Here is a 23474-nt window from a genome sequence, read left to right as displayed (position 1 = left end):
CTTGCTAAATTCGATAAAAGTTAATTTGATGTTTCTCCAACTTCTCGTGTGTTACAGCAAAACTGAAATTATCTTTGTGTTCAGCTTGAAGTTATCCATCATAATTCCCAATTTTTTTCCAGGAAGCAAACCTTCTGTAAAAAATGTTGTCCAGTGCTGCGATACAGTTCTTTTTTTCCACCAGAGCACAAGGATCGCTTAAAGCATATCATTTATTCCAAAATAGGTATTATTAGAGACACTTTACCTGTTGGTTAATGTTGACCCCAGAGAACTTTGAGCTGGAAAGGATGATGGTTCAGGAAAGAACGTAGGCCCAGCGACTGGGTTTACCACCTTCATGGCAGAAGAAGCATCGTGAATAAAAACTCAATTTGCAACGACCCCTCCTTACATTAAATCCAATAACCAAAAAACAAGCACAATAGGCTGCTGAGCATTTCTTCCATGAAGTTAACATGAAATGTGAAATTTGAGGTAAGTTTGGCTCAATAGGATCATCTTAAAGGGGATAATCTTCCAACCAGTGTGGTTGAATCTCATTCAGGAGTTCAGTGATGGGAAATCTCTCCACTTACCTGGATTAATACCATGTTGCTGCCAAGCAGCCTGACATCATCCAGCCAAAAGCAACTTAATGTTCACTCACTTAAATATCCATTCCCTTTACTGCTAGTGCTCTTTGGCTGCAGGGATGGTATACAAATTGTACAGCAATTACTTACCTCAGATCCTCCAACAGCCCCTCCTGAAAATGCAAGCTTTACCATTCAAAAGGACAAGAGCAGAGGGTGTATGTGAACGACATCATTGGCAAGTTCTCCTCCAAGTGAGAGTTAATTTGGAATTAAACAGGTCCTCCGTCGTAACTGGGGAGTGTTTAAACTACTGCAGTTTGGCAGGGGGATGGGAACAAAAATGTTAGTGCAGAGAATAGAACAGATGATCAAATGCAGATGCAATGTTTTCTGAGTTTGTGAAGAAGGATTAGGTAGAGAAGGAAACATAAATCTAGTCAGTTAGAGGGATCAAGATATGTCTATGTCAATGCTAGGAGAATTAGGAATAAAGGAGATGAACTTAGAGCATGTATCAGTATGTGGAACTATGATGTTGTGGACATTACAGAGACTTGGCTGTCAGAAGGGCAGGATTGGCTGATGCAGGTACTGGGGATGAGGTATTTTAAAAGGAAAAGGATGGGAGGTAAGAGAAGGAGAGAGTAGCATTACTGGTCATGGATAGCATCATGGCTATAGAAAGGAAGAACACAGGAGTGTCCACTGAGTCAGGGTGGATGGAAGTCAAAAATAGGAAGGGAGCAACCAATGTACTTGGAGTAGTCTATAGGCCCCCAAATATCTCTTGGGACACTGAGAAACAGATAAGCAGGCAGACTTTGGAATGGTGCAGAAAAGCATTTGTGGCCTTGCCTCTTAACTGGAGAACTTTGCCAACAACAAAGAATACCTAATAAACAGAAGGTTTGCAATATCCACACACAATCAAAAGAATAAATGAATAAATAAAGAACGATTTGTACGTACCAGGGGACTGGGATCAGTGAAGTCGATCAGATTCTCACTCAGTGCTGACAGCAGATTGTCCAGATCTTCTGCAACATCCTGCAGACACACAAGTCTTTATGGTCAGGCCAAGAGGTAAACCAGTTGAACCAAGGCCCCAGTATATGGTGAACAAGGATGGAATTTCTTGGTCTCCACTTTGCAATGTTGGAAGGGAAGGAGGCATGTTGCTTCCTTCCCCACCAATTGTGTTATTGAAGGTGGTGAACAATAGTGAAGAGGGCAAGGCATGCCAGGACATGATGTGCATATCTGGAGTAGCCATAGCAACAATAGCAACAGGCCAAGCAGTAAATAATCCACTTCTCCTCCCAAAGTAGAGGATATACAAAAGACCAAGTACAAGTTAAACTGATGGAATTAATTATTGGGGCCTTGGATTAGCTCACTGTACTTTTCTCTTCTTTCCATGGCACACTCTTGTCTCCCCCATCCCTTCAGGTAGAAGCTACAAGGGTTTGAATACGTGTACCTCCAGATTCAAGGCCAGATTCTCTCTTGCTGTTAACAGAAACTTGAGTGCATTTTCCATTCATACAAAATGATGCCTTGCAAATTAAACTATGCTCTTCACTTTAACACTATACTGGTACCTTTATCTGATGCGATACTAAACTCCGCACTTCTATTGCATCCATTGTAACACTTTTTTTTGCATTAACTGTGTACAATGTAGAGGTTGACTTGCCTGGATAGCACACTAAACAAACCTTTTATCTGTATCTTGGAGCTTATGACATCAACCAATTAATTTCAACCCTTTGCTATCAGGGAACTAGCCGACTCGCATTCAGTTTGCACACATGTTCCGTGAGTAACATCCAATCACTCAGATGATCACAAACATCTCATTCATTCAAACACAGAAAAGGTGGATAATCGGAAACACAGAAAACGTTGCTGTCGGCAAAGATTTCAGGTAACAACTTTCAGACATGGGTATTCGTGAGTTGGATCTCAAATAAGGAGAGGGTTCTATAAGATTAGAGGGAAACAGCCATTTAAAATGAGGTGCATAGGAATTTTTTTTAAAGGTGATGATGAATCTCTGGAATTTTCCACCCCGGAGGATGTGGAGAATAGAACACAAAAGGTATTTAAAGAGGGGTTGATGCATTTTTAGAAGATCAGGGAATCAAGGACTATCAGAAACTCAGACAGAATAGAAGACGAAGCCTGAGATAGATAAACCATGGCAATGCAGAATGGTGAGGCAGGCTTGGGGAGACTTATTCCTGTGCTTATTTTCTTTAGAGTTATAGAGTCATATGTCCACTGTATTTTCTCACTGATGCTTCTTGACCTACTAAATTCAGAACATTTTATTTTTTCATCCACCTGGCTCACTCTAAAATCATTTTCATTCTATTGGTCATTTATCATGCTCCCTTATGTTCTGAGAGGCAGCTGGTGAATAGTCCAGTGTGGTATGGCTGGGAATGGAACCAGCATCCAAGCACTGAATATGGGGCGAGGGCCATGGAGTATCTGTGACCTTGTGCAGAATTGCTCTCAATAGGCACTTTCAGGTGGGAAATTGGCCCACTTGTAAAGCCGCATATTTTGGCAAAATGTGGCTGTGGGAAGGCAACCTGAATGTGCAGGAGGTCCCTGCAAGGCAAGTTTGGTAACCCTCCTCCGAGAGGGATAATCCCCACAACAAAGTGGCCTCCCCAGCCATCTGAATGCAGCCACCTAAAAGTGGCTGCATTCGGATGACAGTCAGCTGGCCAGTGCCTGACAGCTCCTCTCCCAGTCCCCATGCTATTGGGCGGCTGGCGCGGGCTGTAAGCGTGGGAACGTCCCCACATTGATCCCGCTGCCCCGCTCATGAAATCAGTCCCCACACTGTTGGGCAGCTGGCGCGGGCTGTCCCCACACTATCATGACTGATTTCAGGAGTGGGGAGAAGGGGGATGGAGCGGCTGGCGGGGGAGAAGGGGGCTGGCCGAAACAATGCCAGTACCCGACTCGAGCGCCTCCTTCTCCCCCACCAGCTCCTCCAGCCCCCGTACTCACCAACCAGCTGCTCCAGCCTCCTTCTCCCCCGTCGGTGCTCCAGCCTCCTCCCCTGCTGGCTGCTCCAGCCTCCTCCCCCACCGGCCGCTCCAGTCCCCGTACTCACCCGCTGGTGCTCCAGCCTCCTCCCCCACCGGCCGCTCCAGCCCCCGTACTCACCCACCGGCTGCTCCAGCCTCCTCCTCTCCTGCCGGTCGCCCCAGCCCACATACCCGCTGGTGCTCCAGCCTCCTCCCCCGCCGGCCGCTCCAGCCCCCTCCCCCACCAGCCACTCCAGCCTCCTTCTCACCCGCTGGTGCTCTAGCCTCCTCCCCCACCAGCTGCTCCAGCCCCTGTACTCACCCACCAGTGCTCCAGCCTCCTCCCCCGCCGGCCGCTCCAGCCCCATGAGTGGGGAGAGAGTGGGGCAGCAGGATCAGTGTGGGGACGGCCCGTGCTGACAGCCTGTGCCGGCCGCTCCACAGTGTGGGGATTTAATTTGTGAGTGAGGAGAGAGTGGGGCAGCAGGATCAGTGTGGGGACGGCCCGTGCTGACAGCCTGTGCCGGCCGCTCCACAGTGTGGGGATTTAATTTGTGAGTGAGGAGAGAGTGGGGCAGCATGATCAGTGTGGGGACGTCCCATGCGGGACGTGCCCGCGTTGGCTGTCCCAGCTGACAGCCAACCATCCTGAATTGACAGCCCAAAGATCAGGAGCCGGAATGCGCTCAGATGCACATCCCGGCGCAGCTGTCCTTTCAGGTGGCCAGCACTGCACTTTCAACGCTGCCACCTGAACTGCAATTTAAAGGGCCGCTTCTGCTTCTTCAGGCGCATTCTTAGCCGAGAATGCACCTGAAAAAGCCTAATGACAACATTTTCAACTCTCCCATGCTTACACTTCAAACTATCAGCCAATCTACATCCACTCATTGCCTACCTGCTCTTCCTTGCAATTTACTTTCTCACTTCGTGTTCATTATTGCACTTTTTGCATGCAGCCATACCACTATCACCCTGTCTCATGTGTACAATATGTTCCCAAGTCTGAATCATTGAATACCCACTATTACACTTTAAACCCCAGTTGCAAATCTGCTTAGAGGCAAAGTCTCAGAGTAAGAGGTCACCTATTTAAGGCAGATGATACATTCAAGAGTGGACTGAAATGTCACACATTCATGACACATGCAGCCTTTCATGCAGGCCACATTTTCATCAAGAGAGTCCATCTACTTATTAGAACCATGGAACTACAGCACAAAAACAGACCCCTCAACCCATCTCACTCTAAAATCATTTTCATTCTATGGTCCATTTATCATTCTCCCCTATGTTCGGAGGGGCTGTGTCCAGTATGGATGAATATAATTTCAGTTTCGTCGCTGGAAGAGGAGGAACAAGGGACTCAGGAGAGCTGCAAGTGTCAGGAACCAGCTCTGGTGAGTGCATTTAAAAAGCGAGTGGAGCCATTGTAATTTCTCAGTGGAAAAAAGGCAGTTTGAATTTATTCTCTCAATACACTTCATAATTTTGTATACCTTTATCAAATCTCCCCTCATTCTCTGAAGCTCCCGGGAGTAAAATCCTAACCAATCTTATCCTGAAACTCAGTTCCAGCAATGTCCTTGTAAATCTTCTCTTCACTCTTTCCATTTTATTGATACCTTTCCTGTCAACCAAATCTGCACACGTTACTCCAAATTTGACCTCCCTCATACAATTTCCCACAACATCCCAACTCTTGTATTGAATACTTTTGATTTATGAAGGCCAATGCACCAAAAGCTCTCTTTACCACCCTATCTACCTATAATGCCATTTTCAGGGAATCAGGTATCTGTTTTCCCAGATCCCTCTGTTCTAATACACTCCTCAGTGCCCTGTTGTTTACCATGCATGTCCCACCTTAGTTAGTCCTCCCAAAGTGCAACATCTCACTCTTGATATTCAGTGTCATTGGGATAACCAAATCCTCAACCATCAATGACCAGAAATACAACTGGACAAGCTGCACAATCTCTGTAGCTGCAAGAACAGGCCAAAGGATGAGTATCTTCATGACAGAGAGCAACTTCTTGCCACGCTAAATCTTTTTTGCCATCCACAAAGAAGCGTGCAGCACGGTTAGCGCAATGCTATTTCAATGCCAGCAAACCGGGTTTGATTCCGGCACTGTCTGTAAGGAATTTGTACATTCTCCCCGTATCTGCATGGGTATCCTTCGGGTGCTCTGGTTTCCTTCCACCTTTCAAAAATATTCAGGAGTTGCAGGCTAATTAGAATATTTGGGTGGCACAGGCTCATGGGCCAGGAAGGCCTGTTACCAGGTTGTATGTCTAAATTTAAAATGTAATTGACTTTTAAATAGGGTGCATGATGACTGAATGAGTATAGGATGAACTACTCAAGAAGTTCCACATGGGACAAAGCGTAGTCCAGTTGACTGACATTCTATCCGAAACATTCTTTCCCTTTACCACTAGCAGAGGGAAGACTGCAGGGTATACCATCTACAAGGCACAGCAACCACATGCCTAGGCTATTCTGACAGAATCTCGCAATACCCTGACATCCAGTACCAGTGTAGAATGGAATATCATTACCTCATGGTCTCCCTCTAAGTCACACACCATTCTAGTCAGGAAATACAGCAATGTTCCTTCACCTGAGCTGGATCTAAAAATTTTACACCTTCATGAGAGGTCTGTAACAGTTCACTAGGAGTACCTGAAAAATAATTTGTTAACAGTCACATCTAAATTTGTCTTTGCACGGTAGAGAAAGACTGAAATTGAGTTACTTTAAAATGGCAATGTTAAAACAATGAATGTTTATGCCACATCTCATAATTTCACTGAATCATCTCAGTGTTTCATCAGGTTGATCCTGGAGTGAAGGAGATTATGAGCGGCCTGAGACAATACTCAGCGGAGTTTGGAAGGTAGAGGGGGTATCATGACATTATGAAAAGAGCAGATAAAGATGGAAACATAGAGGGTTATTTCCTCTGGCAGGTGGAACTAGAACCAGGGCATATAACAGCAAGATTCAGGAGATTTAAAACAGGAACTGCTTCTCTCAGAGAATAGTGAATCTGTGGAATTCTCTGCTCATGGAAGCAATAAAAGCTGCCTCAGTGAATGTGCTGCAGACACAGATAGATAGAAGTTCCTGGGAAGCTAATTCCACAGCTAGATCTACCACAATCTTAATGAATGGTGGAGTTGGCTCAATGGGCCAGATGGCCAAATTCGACTCATATTTACATTCTTATATATGGAATAATTATTTTTTGAGGAGTTCGACAAGTCAAGGGTGGCACAAAGGATCACTAGGGCCTCCGTTCCCCATATCAACATAATCTACTGGATCGTGGTCTGAAGAGGGTGCGCAAAATCATTAAGGACCCCTTCCAACCTGCACATAGCATCTTTCATCTGTTCCCGTTTGGAAAGAGATACAGGACTTATTAAAGAGACAGCATGAACAGGTTGAGGAACAGCTTCTACCCACGGGCAGTGAGAATGCTGAACAACCATAGGAACTGCTCACACTAACCATCCGAGACTCCAATAGTCACAAAACAATATTTATTTATATATAATTAATACTTGTCCTGCGTATGTATTGTTTGTATGTGCGCTATATCTGGTTGAGTGCGTGTTTTTCACAGAGGACTATTTTGTCGGATTGTACTTGTGCAATCAAATGATGTTAAACTTGTCTCGACTTGATTGAGGCATCAATGTATTTCAGAGTTTGTGTTTACACGAGAACAAAGTAATTGACTATCCTTCAAACGATCAGAATTATAGACAGTATAATCATGAACCAAAGTGTCTATACTTAACATCATTTTCATATCTCAATAGTAAATAAGTAACTCCAGAAAGGCAAAATTACTTTGTGAGGACTCAATAGCATTGGGAAAAGAACATAACATGACCAAGAAATTTTTAACAGCAGACTGAGTTCAGCGCCTGCGATTGTGATGAGTTGGAGAACTGCCTTATCCCATTTTCAGCAGGTACTTTTCAGAAAGTCATGCTGGATGTTTGACTCCAAAGTTTCCCACAGTGTCAGTGCATAGAAGGCATAGCGGAGGGATATGATATTCACCAATCCCTTACAACTCAAATTCATTCTATTACATTTTTTTGGGAAGATTAGTTTGGAATATAGCTTTAACAAGGAGACCTTAGCACCTGGATCATGCCACACAATAGCATTAAGATTTGATGTCTGTACCTTGTTCTTTGGATATAACAGCAAAGTCGCATCATTAACACCATACTAGTTAAATTACTGGACAGGTGCCCAAAGTTATTGAACATTGATTCAAGGACATGAATTCAAAACCTACCATGGCAACCATGACAAATAAAATTGATTAAAACAGCTGATGTTAGAAATGATGAGAATAAAATGAACTGCATGATCATTCATGAGAGCTCTTAAACTAGTGGTTTTCAAATTGTCCCCCTAAACTCACATTCCATCTTAAGCAATCCCTAAGCATAAATGTTATGTGATTAGTAAGGGATTGCTTAAGGTGGTATGTGAGTGGGAAGGGAAGGTTGAGAACCACTGCTCTAGACCCAATTGCTACTGAAATATTTTGCTTGGAAAAAAATTGTCATTGGCCCATTTCCTTGCACATAACGAGTCAATGAGGTACGATTAAAACATTGGTTTTAAGGTGGAATGTGAGTTTGAGTGGGAGGGGAGGACAGTTTGAAAACCACTGCAACAGTTTGACCGATAAATGACCCCCAACAGGTTAACCCTTAACTGCCTCATGCAAAGTTTTAAATACTTGGATGTCACAAATGAAAAATTAATGTGTAATGCACAAACAGACTCAACCAGTCCCCCTCCACCATCACTCTCCTCCACCTGGCAGAACTTTCTCCACCCTTAATAACTTCTTCTTTGGCTCATCCTACTTTCTCCAATTGTTCCTCCAATTTGTGGGTGGTCTCAGTCTGGCATTGCATGAGACCACGGACAGACATGTCAGCACAGGTATGGGGCAGGAACTGAAATGGGTTGTCACTGCCAATTCCCCATATTTGCATCAGAGAGAGACAAGGTGCTTATCAAATATGCTATTGTGTGTCATGATCCAGGTGCTAAGGTCTCCTTGTTAAAGCTAAATCTCCCAGTCTGTATCCAGTCTCTCATCAACTTCTGTGATATCCATTAGCTCCCCCCACCTCCTCCATTCTATCTCTATTTCTCCTTTCCCTTAGCTAAGTCTCTCTCCTTTTAGCTCCAATAGCTCAGTGGTTGGAGCACTGGTCTTGTAAACCAGGGGACGAGAGTTCATTCCTTGATGGGGTCTCATTTCTGTGAGGGGTGCTGGGCAAAGTGGCGCCTCTGTCTTCCTTCCGGTAGACAAAGTTAAAGAATTTCATGGATGATACATTCTAAATGCAGTATTGTGATAATAATGGAACATTTCCTTTTCCCTCGGTCTCCTTTCCTCCAGCTCTGCATTCACAGAGCCAACCCCTCCCCCAATCAATTCTCACCTGTCTTCTTATCTAACCCCCTCCTCTATCTTTCCTTCTCCTCTGCCTGTCTACTTTTAACTTATACCTTGAAGAAGGGCTCAGCCCGAAATGTCGGTTATATTTTTATCTCCTATGCATGCTGATGGATCTACTGAGTTCCTCCATCATTTCTGTGTTTTTTTTTTAAACCATATTCACAGCATCTGCAGACTTTCATGCTCCACTTCCAATTATGCCTGCCTTTTTGTTGGCTATGTGGAACTACAAGCCTACCCAGGAAAGGCTCATCAATTTTTCCTCCACTACATCGACAACTACTTTGGTGCTGTGTCCTGTACTCACAATGAGCTCGTCCACTTTATCCACTTTGCCACTAACTTTCACCTCAACCACTTGGTCTATCTCTGGCAACACTCTCCCCTTTCTCAATTTCTCTGCCTCCCTCTCAGGAGTCAATCTCTCTATAGTGTGCGTATTGCACTTGACCCCAGCAACTGCAGACTTTCTTGTTTAAACATAAATGGAGATTAATTTGGATTTATCTTGACTTGAGACCACCTAGTTCCACAATGAAGCTGGACACCACTAAATAGGTTTTGACCACTTCAAAAGCAGAGCATAGAGTAATAATGCAGCTTTTGGCCTGGAGCAACTGAAAAAGGGATATAGATATTGGCAATTTTTTTTCCTTAATTAAAGGAATTCAACAAGAGGGAATGGTTCTCAAGGTCCTGTGGGGGAATGAGGCAAAAATCAGAATCAGTATTTGGCAGAATGCCTTTGTCTGGTCGAATTGACACATAATGAATAGCAGATGCCTGGAGACCAAAGGGCAAAACCTTTTACTAATCTGAACAGTTGGAAGGATGATTGGATTACAGGATTAAGTAAACACACAATCACACCATTCTCTCTGGTTGATCCATAGTGCAAACTTGAGACAGGTTGGACAATCTTACCTAATTGTATTCAAGGTGATGCACAAAAAACTGCAAGTGCAAGAACATTGAGCAAACAATGAGCTGCTGGAAGGACCCTGCAGATTAGGCAATGCCCATGGGTAGAAATGGTCAGTCAACATTTCATGTCTGGATCCTTTATTATGATCCTGACCCAAAACGTTAACTGACCATTTCAGTTTTATTGTCAGTGCACATACATGACATCACATCCCACCTTGAGATCTTTTTTCTCCTGTGGGTGAGGCAGAATTTCTACTTCTTTGTAGTACAAAAAAAACTACACAATGTACACAAGTAAACAAATGAAGACGTAAACAAATTGCGCAATACAGAGAAGAAAAAAACTCAATAAAGAGGAAAAATAAGAGTCCTTAAATGAGTTACAGGAAAAGGGAAGAAATGTTAATTAAACTTTCAGTCACCTCATTCTCTCTGACTGATCCACATTACAAACTTGAGACAGGTTGGACAATCCTACCTGATTCTATTCAAGGACATGCACACAAAAAAAAAGAGATGCACAAAAACGGCATCTACCCACAAAAGTTGCCTGATCTGCTCCAGCTTTCTCCACTTTTTCTCTGATTCGAGGTAGTTTTGATGGTCACTGTATCTATTTTTAGGATGACCATAGATACTGCTGGAGTTCTGAAAATCTTTTCCTCAAAGCTTCAAACAAAGATGCTTACTCTATTTGCCAACTACATATATCCCATGTACAAATGTGATGACATCTCTACATTGGCTTACTACAACTCATCTATACCAGGTTTACTCTTCAGGACAGGTCAGGGGAACACTATGATTCTGTTTGGAATAAATCATTAACCACTCAGATGGAGAGTGAAGAAATTCTTTAGGCAAGGGAAGACCCACTTGACAGACCTTCAAGAACACAAGAAATAGGTGCAGGAGTCGGCCATCTGGCCCATCAAGCCTGATCCGCCATTCAATGAGATCATGGCTGATCTGATGATAGGTTCTGCTCCACCTGCCTGCCTTTTTCCCATATCTCTTAATTCACCTAATATGCAAAATATCTATCCAGCCTCGTCTTAAATATATTTATTGAGGTTGCCTCCACTTCTTCCATGGGCAGAGAATTCCATAGATTCACCACTCTCTGGGCAAAGCCTCCTCATCTCCATCCTAAATCTATTATACTGAATCTTGAGGCTATGTCCCCTAGTTCTTGTGTTTCCCCACCAATGGGAAAAGATTACCTACCTCTATCTTTTCTATGCGATTCATAATTTGAATGTACAAAATCTTCAGTGTTTGCTGCTAACCACATCAGAGAGACTGCATACAGACTGGGAGATTTACCTTTAACAAGGAGTCCTTAGCACCTGGATCATGACACACAATAGCATATTTGATAAGCATCTTGTCTCTCTCTGCTGCAATTATGGGGAATTGCCAGTGACAACCCATTTCAGTTCCCGCCCCATACCCGTGCTGACATGTCTGTCCATGGACTCATGCACTGCCAGACTGAGACCACCCACAAATTGGAGGAACAGTTGGAGAAAGTAGGATGAGCCAAAGAAGAAGTTATTAAGGGTGGAGAAAGTTCTGCCAGGTGGAGGAGAGTGAAGGTGGAGGGGGACTGGTTGAGTCTGTTTGTGCATTACACATTAATTTCCATTTGTGTCATCCAAGTATTTAAAACTTTGCAGGAGGCAGTTAAGGGTTAACCTGTTGAGGGTCATTTATCGGTCAAACTGTTGCAGTGGTTTTCAAACTGTTCCCCCCCTCCCACCCAAACTCACATTCCACCTTAAAACCACTGTTTTAATCATACCTAATTGACTTGTTATGTGCACGGTTTCATAACTCCAAAGGAAATGAGCCAAAGACAATTTTTTTTCCAAGCAAAATATTTCAGTAGCAATTGGGTCTAGTGCAGTGGTTCTCAACCTTCCCTTCCCACTCACATACCACCTTAAGTAATCCCTTACTAATCACAGAATATTTATAGCTAGGGATTGCTTAAGGTGGAATGTGAGTTTAGGGGGTCAATTTGAAAACCACTAGTTTAAGAGCTCTCATGAATGATCATGCAGTTCATTTTATTCTCATCATTTCTAACATCAGCTGATTAGTGGCAGGGTTGAAAGCACTTAGCAAAACCTGGGATTTGGCTGGATATGACAGGGAAATGCTTATTTGTTGTAATCATTAAAGTGATCAGTGGCAGAAGCAGTTTGGATCAGGCAATGGTACACTCACGTGGATAAACAGAATCTAGATTAAAGCAAAACGGTTACTCTTTCCATTTTATAAACGACTTGCGCATGTGATGCCCTCTCAGACAAACATCACTGTCTGTGGTACATCAAAGAATAGACAGCTGAAAGGTGTTTCACAACCAAAGAACAACAGTCCACATGCCTCAAAACTACTGCATATACTCATGTAAACGTCAAATTTTTTGGGACCAATTTTTAGGGTCAATTTTGGAGGGGGTTGACTTTTACACAAAGGTCAAACCTTTGACCACGATAAGTACCTGCATCATTCAAGGCACTGGGAGCTTGGATGGGTAGTCAGCTGGGGTGAGGGTTCACAGTCAGGGCATTGGGAGCTCCAGTGGGTGGGCAGCTGGGGTATCAGGAGCTCCAGTGGGCGGGCAGCTCGGGTGAGGTTCTGCAGTCGGGGAGTCAGGAACTTGGATGGACGGGGGTTCAGGACATAGGGAGTTCAGATGGGCAGACGGTTGGGGCCAAAAAGGGTGGGGGAGGTCAACTTTTACATTGATCATACGAAAACGTGAAATTTTGGGGTTAAAAAAAAAGGAGATCGACAATTACACGGTATCAACAATTACATGAGTATATACGGTACCGTAGTGGGTGTAAAAGACTTCATGATTCCAGAGTTCATGAAAAATGCAATCCATTTCAAGGTTTTTATTTACACGTACCCAACGTGACCAGCATTTCCAGGAGATAGACTGCTGAATAATTGTTACTGGATGCATTTCATTTTGTGCGAGGAAACCACAAGATTATGTAACAATTTCTATTTTAGCAGACCTGCTGAAACCTTCAATCTTTCCTTTATCCCCTCATGTAGCCTCAATGCATTCAAACAACTAATTCCATTCAAACAACTTGCATTCAGATGTCACTCCTGCACTCACTGACCTGTATTGAAATCTTATCTGACATTATGCCCATTTAAAATTCTCACCAATTTATTTCAACCTTCTTCATGCTTTGCCTCCTGGGCCTCCAACCTTTGAAAATAATTCAGACATTCACCACGGTAATAGGTCCTTCCAGGCCTCAAGCCTGTTCTGTTCAAACACCCCAATTAACCTTCAATCCCTGTACATTTTGAAGGGTGCGAGGAAACTGGAGAACCCAGAGTAAAGGCACGCAGACATAGGAGAACGTACAGGCTCCTTACGGTGCTGGATTTGAACCAGGGTCACTGGCAAAATAATAGTGTTGAGCTAGCTGCTACGCTAACCAATTGTAGCATCCAAAGATTCTTATGTTTTAATAAATCTTCCTGGAGTTCCTAAACAAACATTCTTTGTTATTGAACAACAAAACCAACTGCCTGCTTTTTGCTCATACCTTGATGAAGAGCTCAAGCGTGAAACATTGGTTTTCTAGCTTTGCCTCCTAAGGATGTTGTGGGACCTGCTGAGTTTCTTCAGCAATTTTGTGTATTTATTGAAATCCAACTAACTGTTGTGAATCATGCTGTGATACCACATGGTACACAGGATCCTTAATATTTTTATACAATTCACTATACTGACATCAAATTGGCAAAATATCATTTGGGGTGATACAGCAGCATTGATAATAAAACCTGCTGCATGACTGCCCATGAGGCACTGGTTCAATCCAGAACTCTGACACGAACTGTGTGCTGTTTGTAAGTTCTCCTGGTGATGGCATGGGTTTCCTCCACTTGGTCTGGTTTCTTCCTAATCCTCAGATTTTCAGCTAAGTAGGTCAATTGACCATTGTCAATTTTCCCTAGTGAATATGGGGGGGGAGGGGGGGAAATGAATGAAAGGGGAAAATGTAGGATTTGTGCAAATGGGTGTTTGAAGGACCTACTTTATGATTTCATATCAATCACTTGCAAAAGGCAAATGTTGGTGTGAAATACTGTTGCAATTTAAACCAACCAGCAGAGGGAGCCTCGAGCTAACGTTCAATGATTAACAATGCACTGTATCTGATGTTGCAAATCGATATCTGATGTTTTTCCATCAAGGAGGGTTCTACTGCCGGATCTTGTTCCGTGAAAACTTCATGGCTGAATTTATCTCTTGACTTCTACAGGTTCCAGATCAAAACTGCCAACTTATACTGGGACTCCCATGAAAACCTATACTGGGATTCCCCAGATTATATTGCCAGCTCCCTGTTATGGACCTGAAATTGAAAGGATTCCAGTGGACATTTGAGAAATATTATGGGAGTTTTCCAAAGTTATTTTAAATATTTTACTGCCAATTTATTTTTGATGAAAAAAATGGCAAGTAAACTGGCAGGATCAGTTGACTTTGGAAGGGAAGGTGGAAACAAAAACATCCAGTAAATATAGCCAACCATCTCACCAGACAATGTCAGGGATCTGAAGAATCCCAGCAGAACCCTACAGAACCCCTTTTTGGAAATGCATTGTCATGCCTTTTTACTGGTTGCAAATACTGAACTTATTTTTCAACATCTAAGTGGCAAAGTCTTGATGCAGACTACAATTGTTCAATATAGCAGCTCATCATTCACTTTCAGGTGAAATTAGAAAAGGGTAATATATTGTATGTGCTGGACCTCCCAGTGACATCCACACTCAGAGTGAATTAAAAATTCTCACTGCAGTGAGTTTATTACTCGTCATACAAGGGTGACATGGTTAGAGTAACATTTAGTTCAACACTATTACAGCTCCAGTGATCCAGGGTCAAATCCGGCACTCTCTGTAAGTAGTTTATACATGCACCACAGAAACTATCCTGTCCGGATGCATCACTGTGTGGTATGAGAACTGCTCTGCCCAAGATCATGCAACTGACCTCCCCTCCATCAACACCATCCTCTGCATCAGGTAAGCTGGTAGTACATGAAAGGACTCAGCCCGCCCCAGTCACACTCTCTTCTCCCCCTCCTATTAAGCAGAAGCTTCATGAGCTAGAAAATACAAACCTCCAGATTCAAAGTCAGTTTCTTTCTTGCTGTTATCAGACCCTTGTACGGGCCTCCCATTGGCAAACAATGATGCCCATGTACTCTTTAACTGTATTTTTTTTCTAAATCCTGGCATTTTGTCTGAGGAACATTAGAATCCTGCACTTTTGTTTTATTATTGGCTTCAAGCCTTTCATATCTATATACATGTGCATGTCTAAATGTTTCATAGGTATAGGGTGATTTGCCTGAACAATGTGCAAATAAAGCTTTATACTGTATTTTTGGTTCACAAGAGATTAAACAAATAATTCAATTCATGTGATAAACTGATACCAGAAATCCAGAGTAAACACACGCGGATCACAGAGAGAACGTACAAACTCCTTACAGACAGCACTGGATTTGAACCCGGGTCGCAGGCACCGTAGTAGCATTGCGCTAACCACTATACTAATGGTATGAATAAAAGAGGTCAACTGACTTCATGATAAGGCACATTTGGGGATTCTCACCATTTGGCAGAAATGTTGGACCCTCTTAAGCAGTTTGACAATAATCCAACATTTTTCTCTGTCCACCAGGTCATCACCACCACCCAGGACAGAACTTGCAATGGAATGCACGTTGAGGAATCTGGTGTCAAGTCTGTCGAATGAGTATAACTAGGGCCAGAAGTGCTGGAGATCTTAGCTTGAGAGACGTCCCTGACATTTGTCCACTTAACATTCAGAGATTTTAGAAGACTTCGCTCAAGCAGCTTTTATGTTATTCAGTGTTCCACAGCACGGAAACAAGTCCTTCCGCCTGACTTGTCCATTCTGACTAAGTTAGCCCTATCAGCAGGCAAATGAACATAAAAGTGTAGAACATGACACAACAGTTCATGCCCTTTGGCTATAGATGTTATGCTGACCTACATAATCCTACAAAAAAACTCTAAATTCTTCCTACATCATAACCCTCTATTTTTCTTTCATCCATGTGACTGTCTAGGAGTTTCTTAAATGCCCCTAATATTCTAGCCTCCATCACTACCCTGGCAAGGCATTCCAGGCACCCACAACTCTGTGTAAAAAAACAACCCTGATGGCTCCCCTAAACTTTCCTCCCTTCACTTTATACAGATGTCCCCTGGTGTTTGCTATTCCTCCCTTTGAAAAAAGATGCTGGCTGTCTTCCTTATGCCTCTCAGAATCTTGTAGACCTCTATTAAGTCACCTCTCATCCTTCTATGCCCCAAAAAGAAAAGACAGCTAGCTTTGCCTCATAGGACTTATTTTTTAATCAAAGCAACATCCTGGTAAATTCCCTCTGCATCATCTCCATATCTTCCACATCCTTCCTGTAATGAGGTGACCAGAACTGAACACAATATTCAAAGTGTGGTCTCACCAGAGATTTGTGCAGCTGCAACATGACCTCTCAGCTCCTGAACTCAATCCCCTGACTAATGAAGCCCAGCATTCCATAGGCATACTTAATTATCCTATAAACTTGCACAGCAACCATGGGAGATGTATGGAGTTGGACCCTAAGGCCCCTCTGTCCATTCACACTGTTAAGTATTCGACCATTAACCCTGTACTCAGCCTTTAGGTTTGATCTCACACTTGTCCGGATTAAACTCCATCTGCCACGTTTCCTCCCAACTCTGCACCCTGTCTATATTCTGTTGTAACCTACAACAATCTATCCTCTCCATGTCTTCTAAATGTTACATTTCTATCCGCCTCGACTACTTCCTCTGGCAGTTCCAGATGATGACCCTCTGGTCCTTTTTAAATCTTTCCCCCTCACTTAAAACCTCAATTTTCAAGTTCTAAAATAGCCTAGTTACCTTATGGATGCACGTCGTGAGTTTGTAGACCTCTATAAGCCTCCAATGCTGCAGAGAGATAGAGTCAGCTTATCCTTATAATGCAAGCCTACTCTCTGGTACCTTGAAGTATATGGAATGGCATGGATCCTGCTGCCCATTGGGTCATGCACTTGTGCTGGGTTGTGATTTCAATCTTCATGCACTCTTCCTCAGATAGCCACTGAAGGCTTAAGCTAATTTTCTTGCTGATTTAAAGTCCTTCTATATTTTCTCACAACATGGCGTGATGCAACACACAAATGTGCTGGAGAAACTCAGTTCATTGGGTTGAAATTTGAGTTCATTGAGTCTACGCTGACTCACAAAGTAATCCCAATTCTTAGATGTGATTTACAGTGACCAATTTGTACTTTTGTTGTTGGAGTAACTTATGTGGTGTGGTGGCAGCAAGAATAAATTTCAGTGCATCTGTCCATTGTAATTATGTATATGACAATAAATTCTCATCATAATCATCAATTAACCTACTAATCCACAAGAGTTTAGGATGTTCAAGGACTCACTTGGTCATAATTCAACAATGGAGGACCAGAATTAACCTAGATTTTAGCTGATGTGAGGTAGTAGATTTACGAGTTGCACCACTGTACTTGCCTTTTTAAAAAAAATCTAAACTGATCTAAACTCAAGCACATTGAGAAAGGCCGTTTGACCCAATGTTGTCAGTCTCTGCTGTGAGATCGTTCTTGAGGTTTGGGAAACAATCCACTTCTTCTCAGAATCTCCTACTGGAGGGTAATGTTTTACATTGAGGGCAGGTCTGACAGCGCCATTCATTTATGCACGCTTAACACAAGGCTCACATATTTCAGTGAATACCAATGATGAGAGGAACTCAAATTCCGTATGTACATATTCAAGGAGTTTCTTTCCTGACATTATCAGACCCCATAATGAACCTCACAACAGCAAAACTATTTACCTCCTACTCAAGGTACACAAAGCAAATTATTCTGGTAGATCCATTGTTTCCACATGCTCATGCCCAACGAAACTGGTATCATCTGATTTCAACACCATTTGTCTCCTCTGGTCCAGCCCCTTCCTATCAACATTCTCAACACTTCACATGCCCACTATGACTTCAACAGCTTCCAGTTCCCTGAACTCGATAACCTTATTTTCACCATGGTCATCCAATCACTATACACTTCCATCCCCATAATGAAAGTTTCAAATCCCTTTGTTTTTTTCTCAACAACAAACCCAGTCAGACCCCTCCACAACTACCCTCCTCTGCCTGGCATAACTTGTCCTCACCCTCACTAACCTCTCCTCTGACATCCAATTTTCTCCGAGTTAAAGGGGTAGCCATAGGTACCTGCATGGGTCCCAGCTATGCCTGCCTTTTGTTAGTTCTGTGGAGCAATCCATGCTGCAAAGCTCTTCAACTCTTCCTCCTCTACACTGACGACCACATTGGATCTGCCTCATGAACCCATGATGAGCTCATTCATTTTATCCACTTTAGTGTTAACTTTCACCCCGACAAATTAATTTGGTCCATGTCTGACAATACTCTTCCCTTTCTTGATTTTTATGGCTCCATCTTAGCAGACAAACTCTCTACAGATATTTTCTACAATCCTATCACTCCCACAGTTACTTGGACTACATCTCTCCAGATTCTGTCCCCTGCATGGATTCTATTTCTTTTGCTCAATTCTTCCACCTCTGTTGCATCTATTCCCAAAATGAGATCATCCATTCCAGATCATTAAAAATGCTCTCTTTCTTAAAAAAAAAATGGCTTTCCCTCTACTGTCATCACCTCAGCCCACACCTACATCTTCTCTATTTCCTTCACATCCGTCCTGGACATCTCCACCCGTAGATGCAACAAGGACAGGATTCCCCTTGTCCTCACCTACCATCCCACCAGCCTCTGCATCCAACAACATTATCTTCTGCAATTTGTGCCACCTACAACGAGATCCCACCACCAGACACATCTTCCACCCCACCCCCCCTCCATTTTCTGTAGGGACTCTCCCTGCAGGACTCCCTCATCTACTCATTTCTGCCCCCTAAATGTCCCCTCAGTATCTATCCCTTTCACCACAGCAAATGCTACACTTGCACCCAAACTTCCTCCCTTACCACCATTCAGATCCCTATCCAAGTGAAGCAACACCTTACTTGTGATTCTGCAGGGGTCATCCACTAAAATGGGTGCTCTCATTGTGGCCTCTGCTACATCTGGGAGACAAAATGCAGAGTGGGAGGTTAGCTTCGTTGACCCCCTTTGCTCTGTTCACTGAATTATCTGGAACCACCAAGTGGAAAACATTTTAATTCCATGTTGCATTCCCACAATGACATGTCTGTCCATGGCCTCATGGACTGCCAAATTGAACCTACACACCAATTGGAAGAACAACATCCAATAATCTGTCTGGGCATTCTCCAGCCATCGACTTCTCCAGTTTCTATTAATCCCCTTCCACGTCTCCTTCTTTCTCTGTACACTCTGTCTCCTTCCCTCCAGCTTCTGACACCTTCCCCTCTCCTTTCAAGTCACCCAATACTTTAACTCTTCATACCACTTCCACTGTGACCTGTCTTTGGCCTCTTGCATGTTCCAAAGAAGACCAATGCAAGCTTGAGGAACATCACCTCAATGCCTGACGTGGCACATCAAGCCCACAGGACAGCACCTAGCTCAACAATTTCAGATATGCAGACCAACAAGGAGGTCAAGAACTGGTTAAGTAAAAACAGTAAATGCTCGAAACTCTCAGGAATCCAGGCAATATCCATGGAAAGATGGACGCTTTGTCCTTCGATTTCGAACCCTTCATTGACATTGCTCCAATTAAGGTTATCAACTGAAAATTTCTCAGATGTTGCTTTCTGGGTATTTCCAGCATTCTGGACAGTTCACATTTTAAGCAGCCACAGCGACTCTATGCCATTATTTGTCTTCTTCTATTCACACATCCTCCAGACAGACTCTTTGCAGTCAACAAGCCATCAGCAACTGTCTCATCCCGCACCTAAACCAATTGGATCCACCCCATTGCTGATGCTCATTTTATTCTCTCTAGCCCTTCCTCTTCTCAACTAAACATTCAAGTTTTAATTGACCGAGAATATATTGCAGTCCACCAATGCTGCCTATCCTGCTGGGTGTTTCCAGCGACTGGTTTTCATCTCAGACTTCCAACACTTGCGGTCTCCTGCTTTTCTCCTTGAGAGATCTCACTGGTTTGGGATGAAAACATTTCACTTCAATGACAATTACCTTCAGATAAGATGGGACCCCAATTTCAGCCTGAATTTCATGCTTTTAGCTCGTATCAGTCATACATTATGTTACCAATTATCCGAAAGTCTCTTGACCAAAATTACCAGTTATCTGTGAAATTTTCAGGGCAACATGACATTACAAATTGATTTTTTTTTTAACCTGTCGTGCTCAAGTGGGACTCTAACGTGCTGTTAGCGCCATTTTTAATCCAACAGAGCTCTTGTGTACTCCAAGTAAGAATTAAATTTAATTTCATGCTTGGAAAACCATCACTTGTTCTTTGTTGTTGTTTTAACTGCTGATGCTACTGGCTGTGATCAGAGCAGGGACCTCGGGCTCCCGAGCAGGTTCTGCGACGGCAGTGGGGAGGTGCCGGGGATAGGAGTAAGGCCACCTGGGTAGGTCTGCTTTGAAGATGTCATCTCAGCCTCCCAGGAAGGAGAAGAGACCTTGGCATCTTGGGCAGGAGTAGGGAACTTGGGCTCCCAGGCTGGAGCAGGGACCTCATGCTCTACAATTCTTTTTTTTTTAAATATAAAATATTTACAATTGTAAAATGTCCAGGTCGGTTTTGGTGGGGAGGTGGTCGGGGAGCAGTGGTGGTGGTGGGGAGGTGTTAGGACCCACAGCGGTGGTAGGGAGGTGTCAGAACAGTGGAGGTGGGGAGGTTTCAGAGACTGGCAGTGGCAGTGGGGAGGTGATCGGGACCATTCCGCTTTTCTGGCCAGAATTTTAAGGTCACCTGTTTTGTATCTGGCCTATAAGACAACCCCTTTTTTTGGGTCCTTCATGGATCATTTTATTTGCAAAAATATACGGTACCTGTTGCTTCCTGCCTTACTGTGGCTCATCTGCAAGGCATGACTTAAATAGAACAGCTCAGCCACAAAGGCAGCATGTGGTCAAGAATTATGATGTATGAAAGTACCAATCAATGGAAGGCTTCACCACATCAGCTAATGAGTGGCTACATTTAACAAAGTACTTCAGGGTCTGGGGGGGCATCTTGGAATGATTAAATATTTATTAGGATGACCTGCAACATTAAATCTCTCACACTGACAAACATTTCCAGCATTTTCTTTTCATTAAGGATTTTAAGGCTGTTACATTCTTTTTCACATTCTTCAAGCTGAGAATTTGAACCCCTTGCATTATCTAAGTCATACATGTCAAACTCTGGCCTGCGGGCCAAATTTGGCCCGCAATATAATTATTTTTGGCCCGCAAGATCATTTCAAAAATGTATGAGAGGTGGCCCGCCCTGCAGTGAGAGCCGATGCTGTTTTTTGGTAATGTCACCCCCACCATCCTCCCCCTTCATTGCACATCCTTCCCCACCCCCCTAAAACCACCCCCCCTTAAAAGATGGCCAGAATATTCTCAAAAAGGAATCCAGAATGGTAAAGTTCCACAAACCTTCTGCTGGGAATACTAACAGCACCCGGGCATCAGATCCACGGGACGCGGAGGGAGCAAGAGTGTTGCAGGTTGACCGTGCAAACTTTGAGAACGGGGAAAACAAATTGTAACACGAGAAGTCTGTCGATGTCATCAGCCGGCAAGCCAGTTGGAAGGCTCCCCGCACAACCAGTCACTTCTCCCACCTGTCGAGCAGTGCGGCGGATTGGCGAGCGCCTGTGATTTCCTGTCGGCGCGACGGACATGGCAGGCTGCGCACGGCCCCCGCTGTTCCGCAAAGGCTGATCGGCAGCGCGCTGGGCCTGAGTGGGTGGGTAAGCAGGGGAGGGCAGAGGGTGTAGGTGAGGAGTAATGGGCAGGGGAATTTATGGTGGTGCGAGGGGCAGTTAGAGGGAGGGATGAGTAGAAGGAGGGGTGGATAGGGAAGAGGTAAAAGGGGAGGGGCAGGGCGAGTAGGGGAGGGGTGATTAGAGGGTGAGAGACGGGTAGAGGGAGGAAAAGGTTGAGGGGAGAGGCAGTAGAGGGGCGTGTATAGGATGGGGTGGGTAGAGGCAGAACGAGTGGAGTGAGGGGTGAGTAGAGGCTGGGTAAAGGACTGGTCAGGTAGAGGGATGGTGGGTCGAGGGATGGTGGGTCGAGGGTGAATAGAGGCCTAGAGCCTGAGGAGTGAGCAGGAAATGCTGAGTCCTGATGCAGGCCAAAATGGACACAGCCTGTGAATGCTGACTTCATCTCCACAGGGACCAAATATGTTTCCCTCAGGTCAAGCAAAGGGTGAACTTGAGCTACCTACTCCTGACCTGTAACATTATCCTCCTAAAGTTATATCCTAAAGTTTAACATTACATATGTTGAAAGAAGAGAAAACATGCAGATGTTGTTGAAAATTTTCAATAAATAATTAGTTCGGCCCTCGACTTAGTCCAAGTTTTTAATTTTGGCCCTCCGTGAATTTGAGTTTGACACCCCTGATCTAAGTCCTTATACATGAGGCAGTCATCTGTTCAGGTGAACAAAAGTAACACCCCCTGTGATAGTACAGATCTATCACCAATGTATATAGTGTATATAGTTACAGTATCTAGACTGTGCTTACAGCGATTGGCTGAGAGCTAAGCCACGCCTACTGTCTGGGCCTTAAAGGGTTGTGTCTCTAGCCAGGTCGGATCATTCCGGACAAGGCTTTTATTAGCAAAAGACAGGAGCTCTTCACACCCCACTTTTCCCAATAAAGACAAGGTTCCTGCCAACATCAACCCCTAACCCATATTTTCAAAACAGAACATTTTTGTCATAAGAAACAGGAGCAGGAGTCAGCCATCCGACCCATCAAGCTTGCTCCACAAGCCTGAGAATATAGCAATGGTACATGGAAATTAATAAATGTATTCCATTGGAAAAAAATAACATAATTTAAAAAATAAAGTCACATTATTTGAACAAATTTGGGAACCATACATGGAACATAACAGGGAGGGCTTGCCTCGGATCTCCACCCCCTAAAATGATAAGAAGACAAAATGACTTGATCCAGTTTGTAAAAGTAGATGACACATTTTTCTTGTTTATTTTCATTGTGTGATGACATTGTTGTAGAGCTCATCGAAAGAATCAAAGACTTGTTGATCCAAACCAAGGCTTTTATTAGCAAAAGACAGGAGCTCTTCACAGGTGGCCGACCAGTCCGGAATGATCCG

The 23474-nt window shown here is 43.6% G+C and overlaps 1 protein-coding gene across 7 annotated transcripts in view; it reads right to left on the bottom strand.

Moving 5' to 3' along the window:
* Positions 1 to 23474, bottom strand: part of epb41l5 (erythrocyte membrane protein band 4.1 like 5) — a 208660-nt gene that overhangs the window by 13881 nt on the left and 171305 nt on the right. For all 7 annotated transcript variants that reach the window (XR_011356619.1, XR_011356621.1, XR_011356620.1 and 4 more), the window contains 2 exons: positions 1548 to 1625; positions 248 to 336 (listed from right to left, as the gene is read on the bottom strand). Coding sequence is in view for 4 of the 7 variants with exons in the window: in XM_069934871.1 (XP_069790972.1) it covers positions 248 to 336; positions 1548 to 1625 (167 nt within the window). In the remaining 3 variants the exon portion in view is untranslated. The remainder of the gene's footprint in view (positions 1 to 247; positions 337 to 1547; positions 1626 to 23474) is intronic.

The sequence above is a fragment of the Narcine bancroftii genome, chromosome 4, assembly GCF_036971445.1.
Source record: "Narcine bancroftii isolate sNarBan1 chromosome 4, sNarBan1.hap1, whole genome shotgun sequence".
Classification (NCBI taxonomy): Eukaryota; Metazoa; Chordata; class Chondrichthyes; order Torpediniformes; family Narcinidae; genus Narcine; species Narcine bancroftii.
The sequence above is the reverse complement of the archived record's forward strand: the minus strand, read 5'-3'. Positions and strand labels throughout refer to the sequence as shown.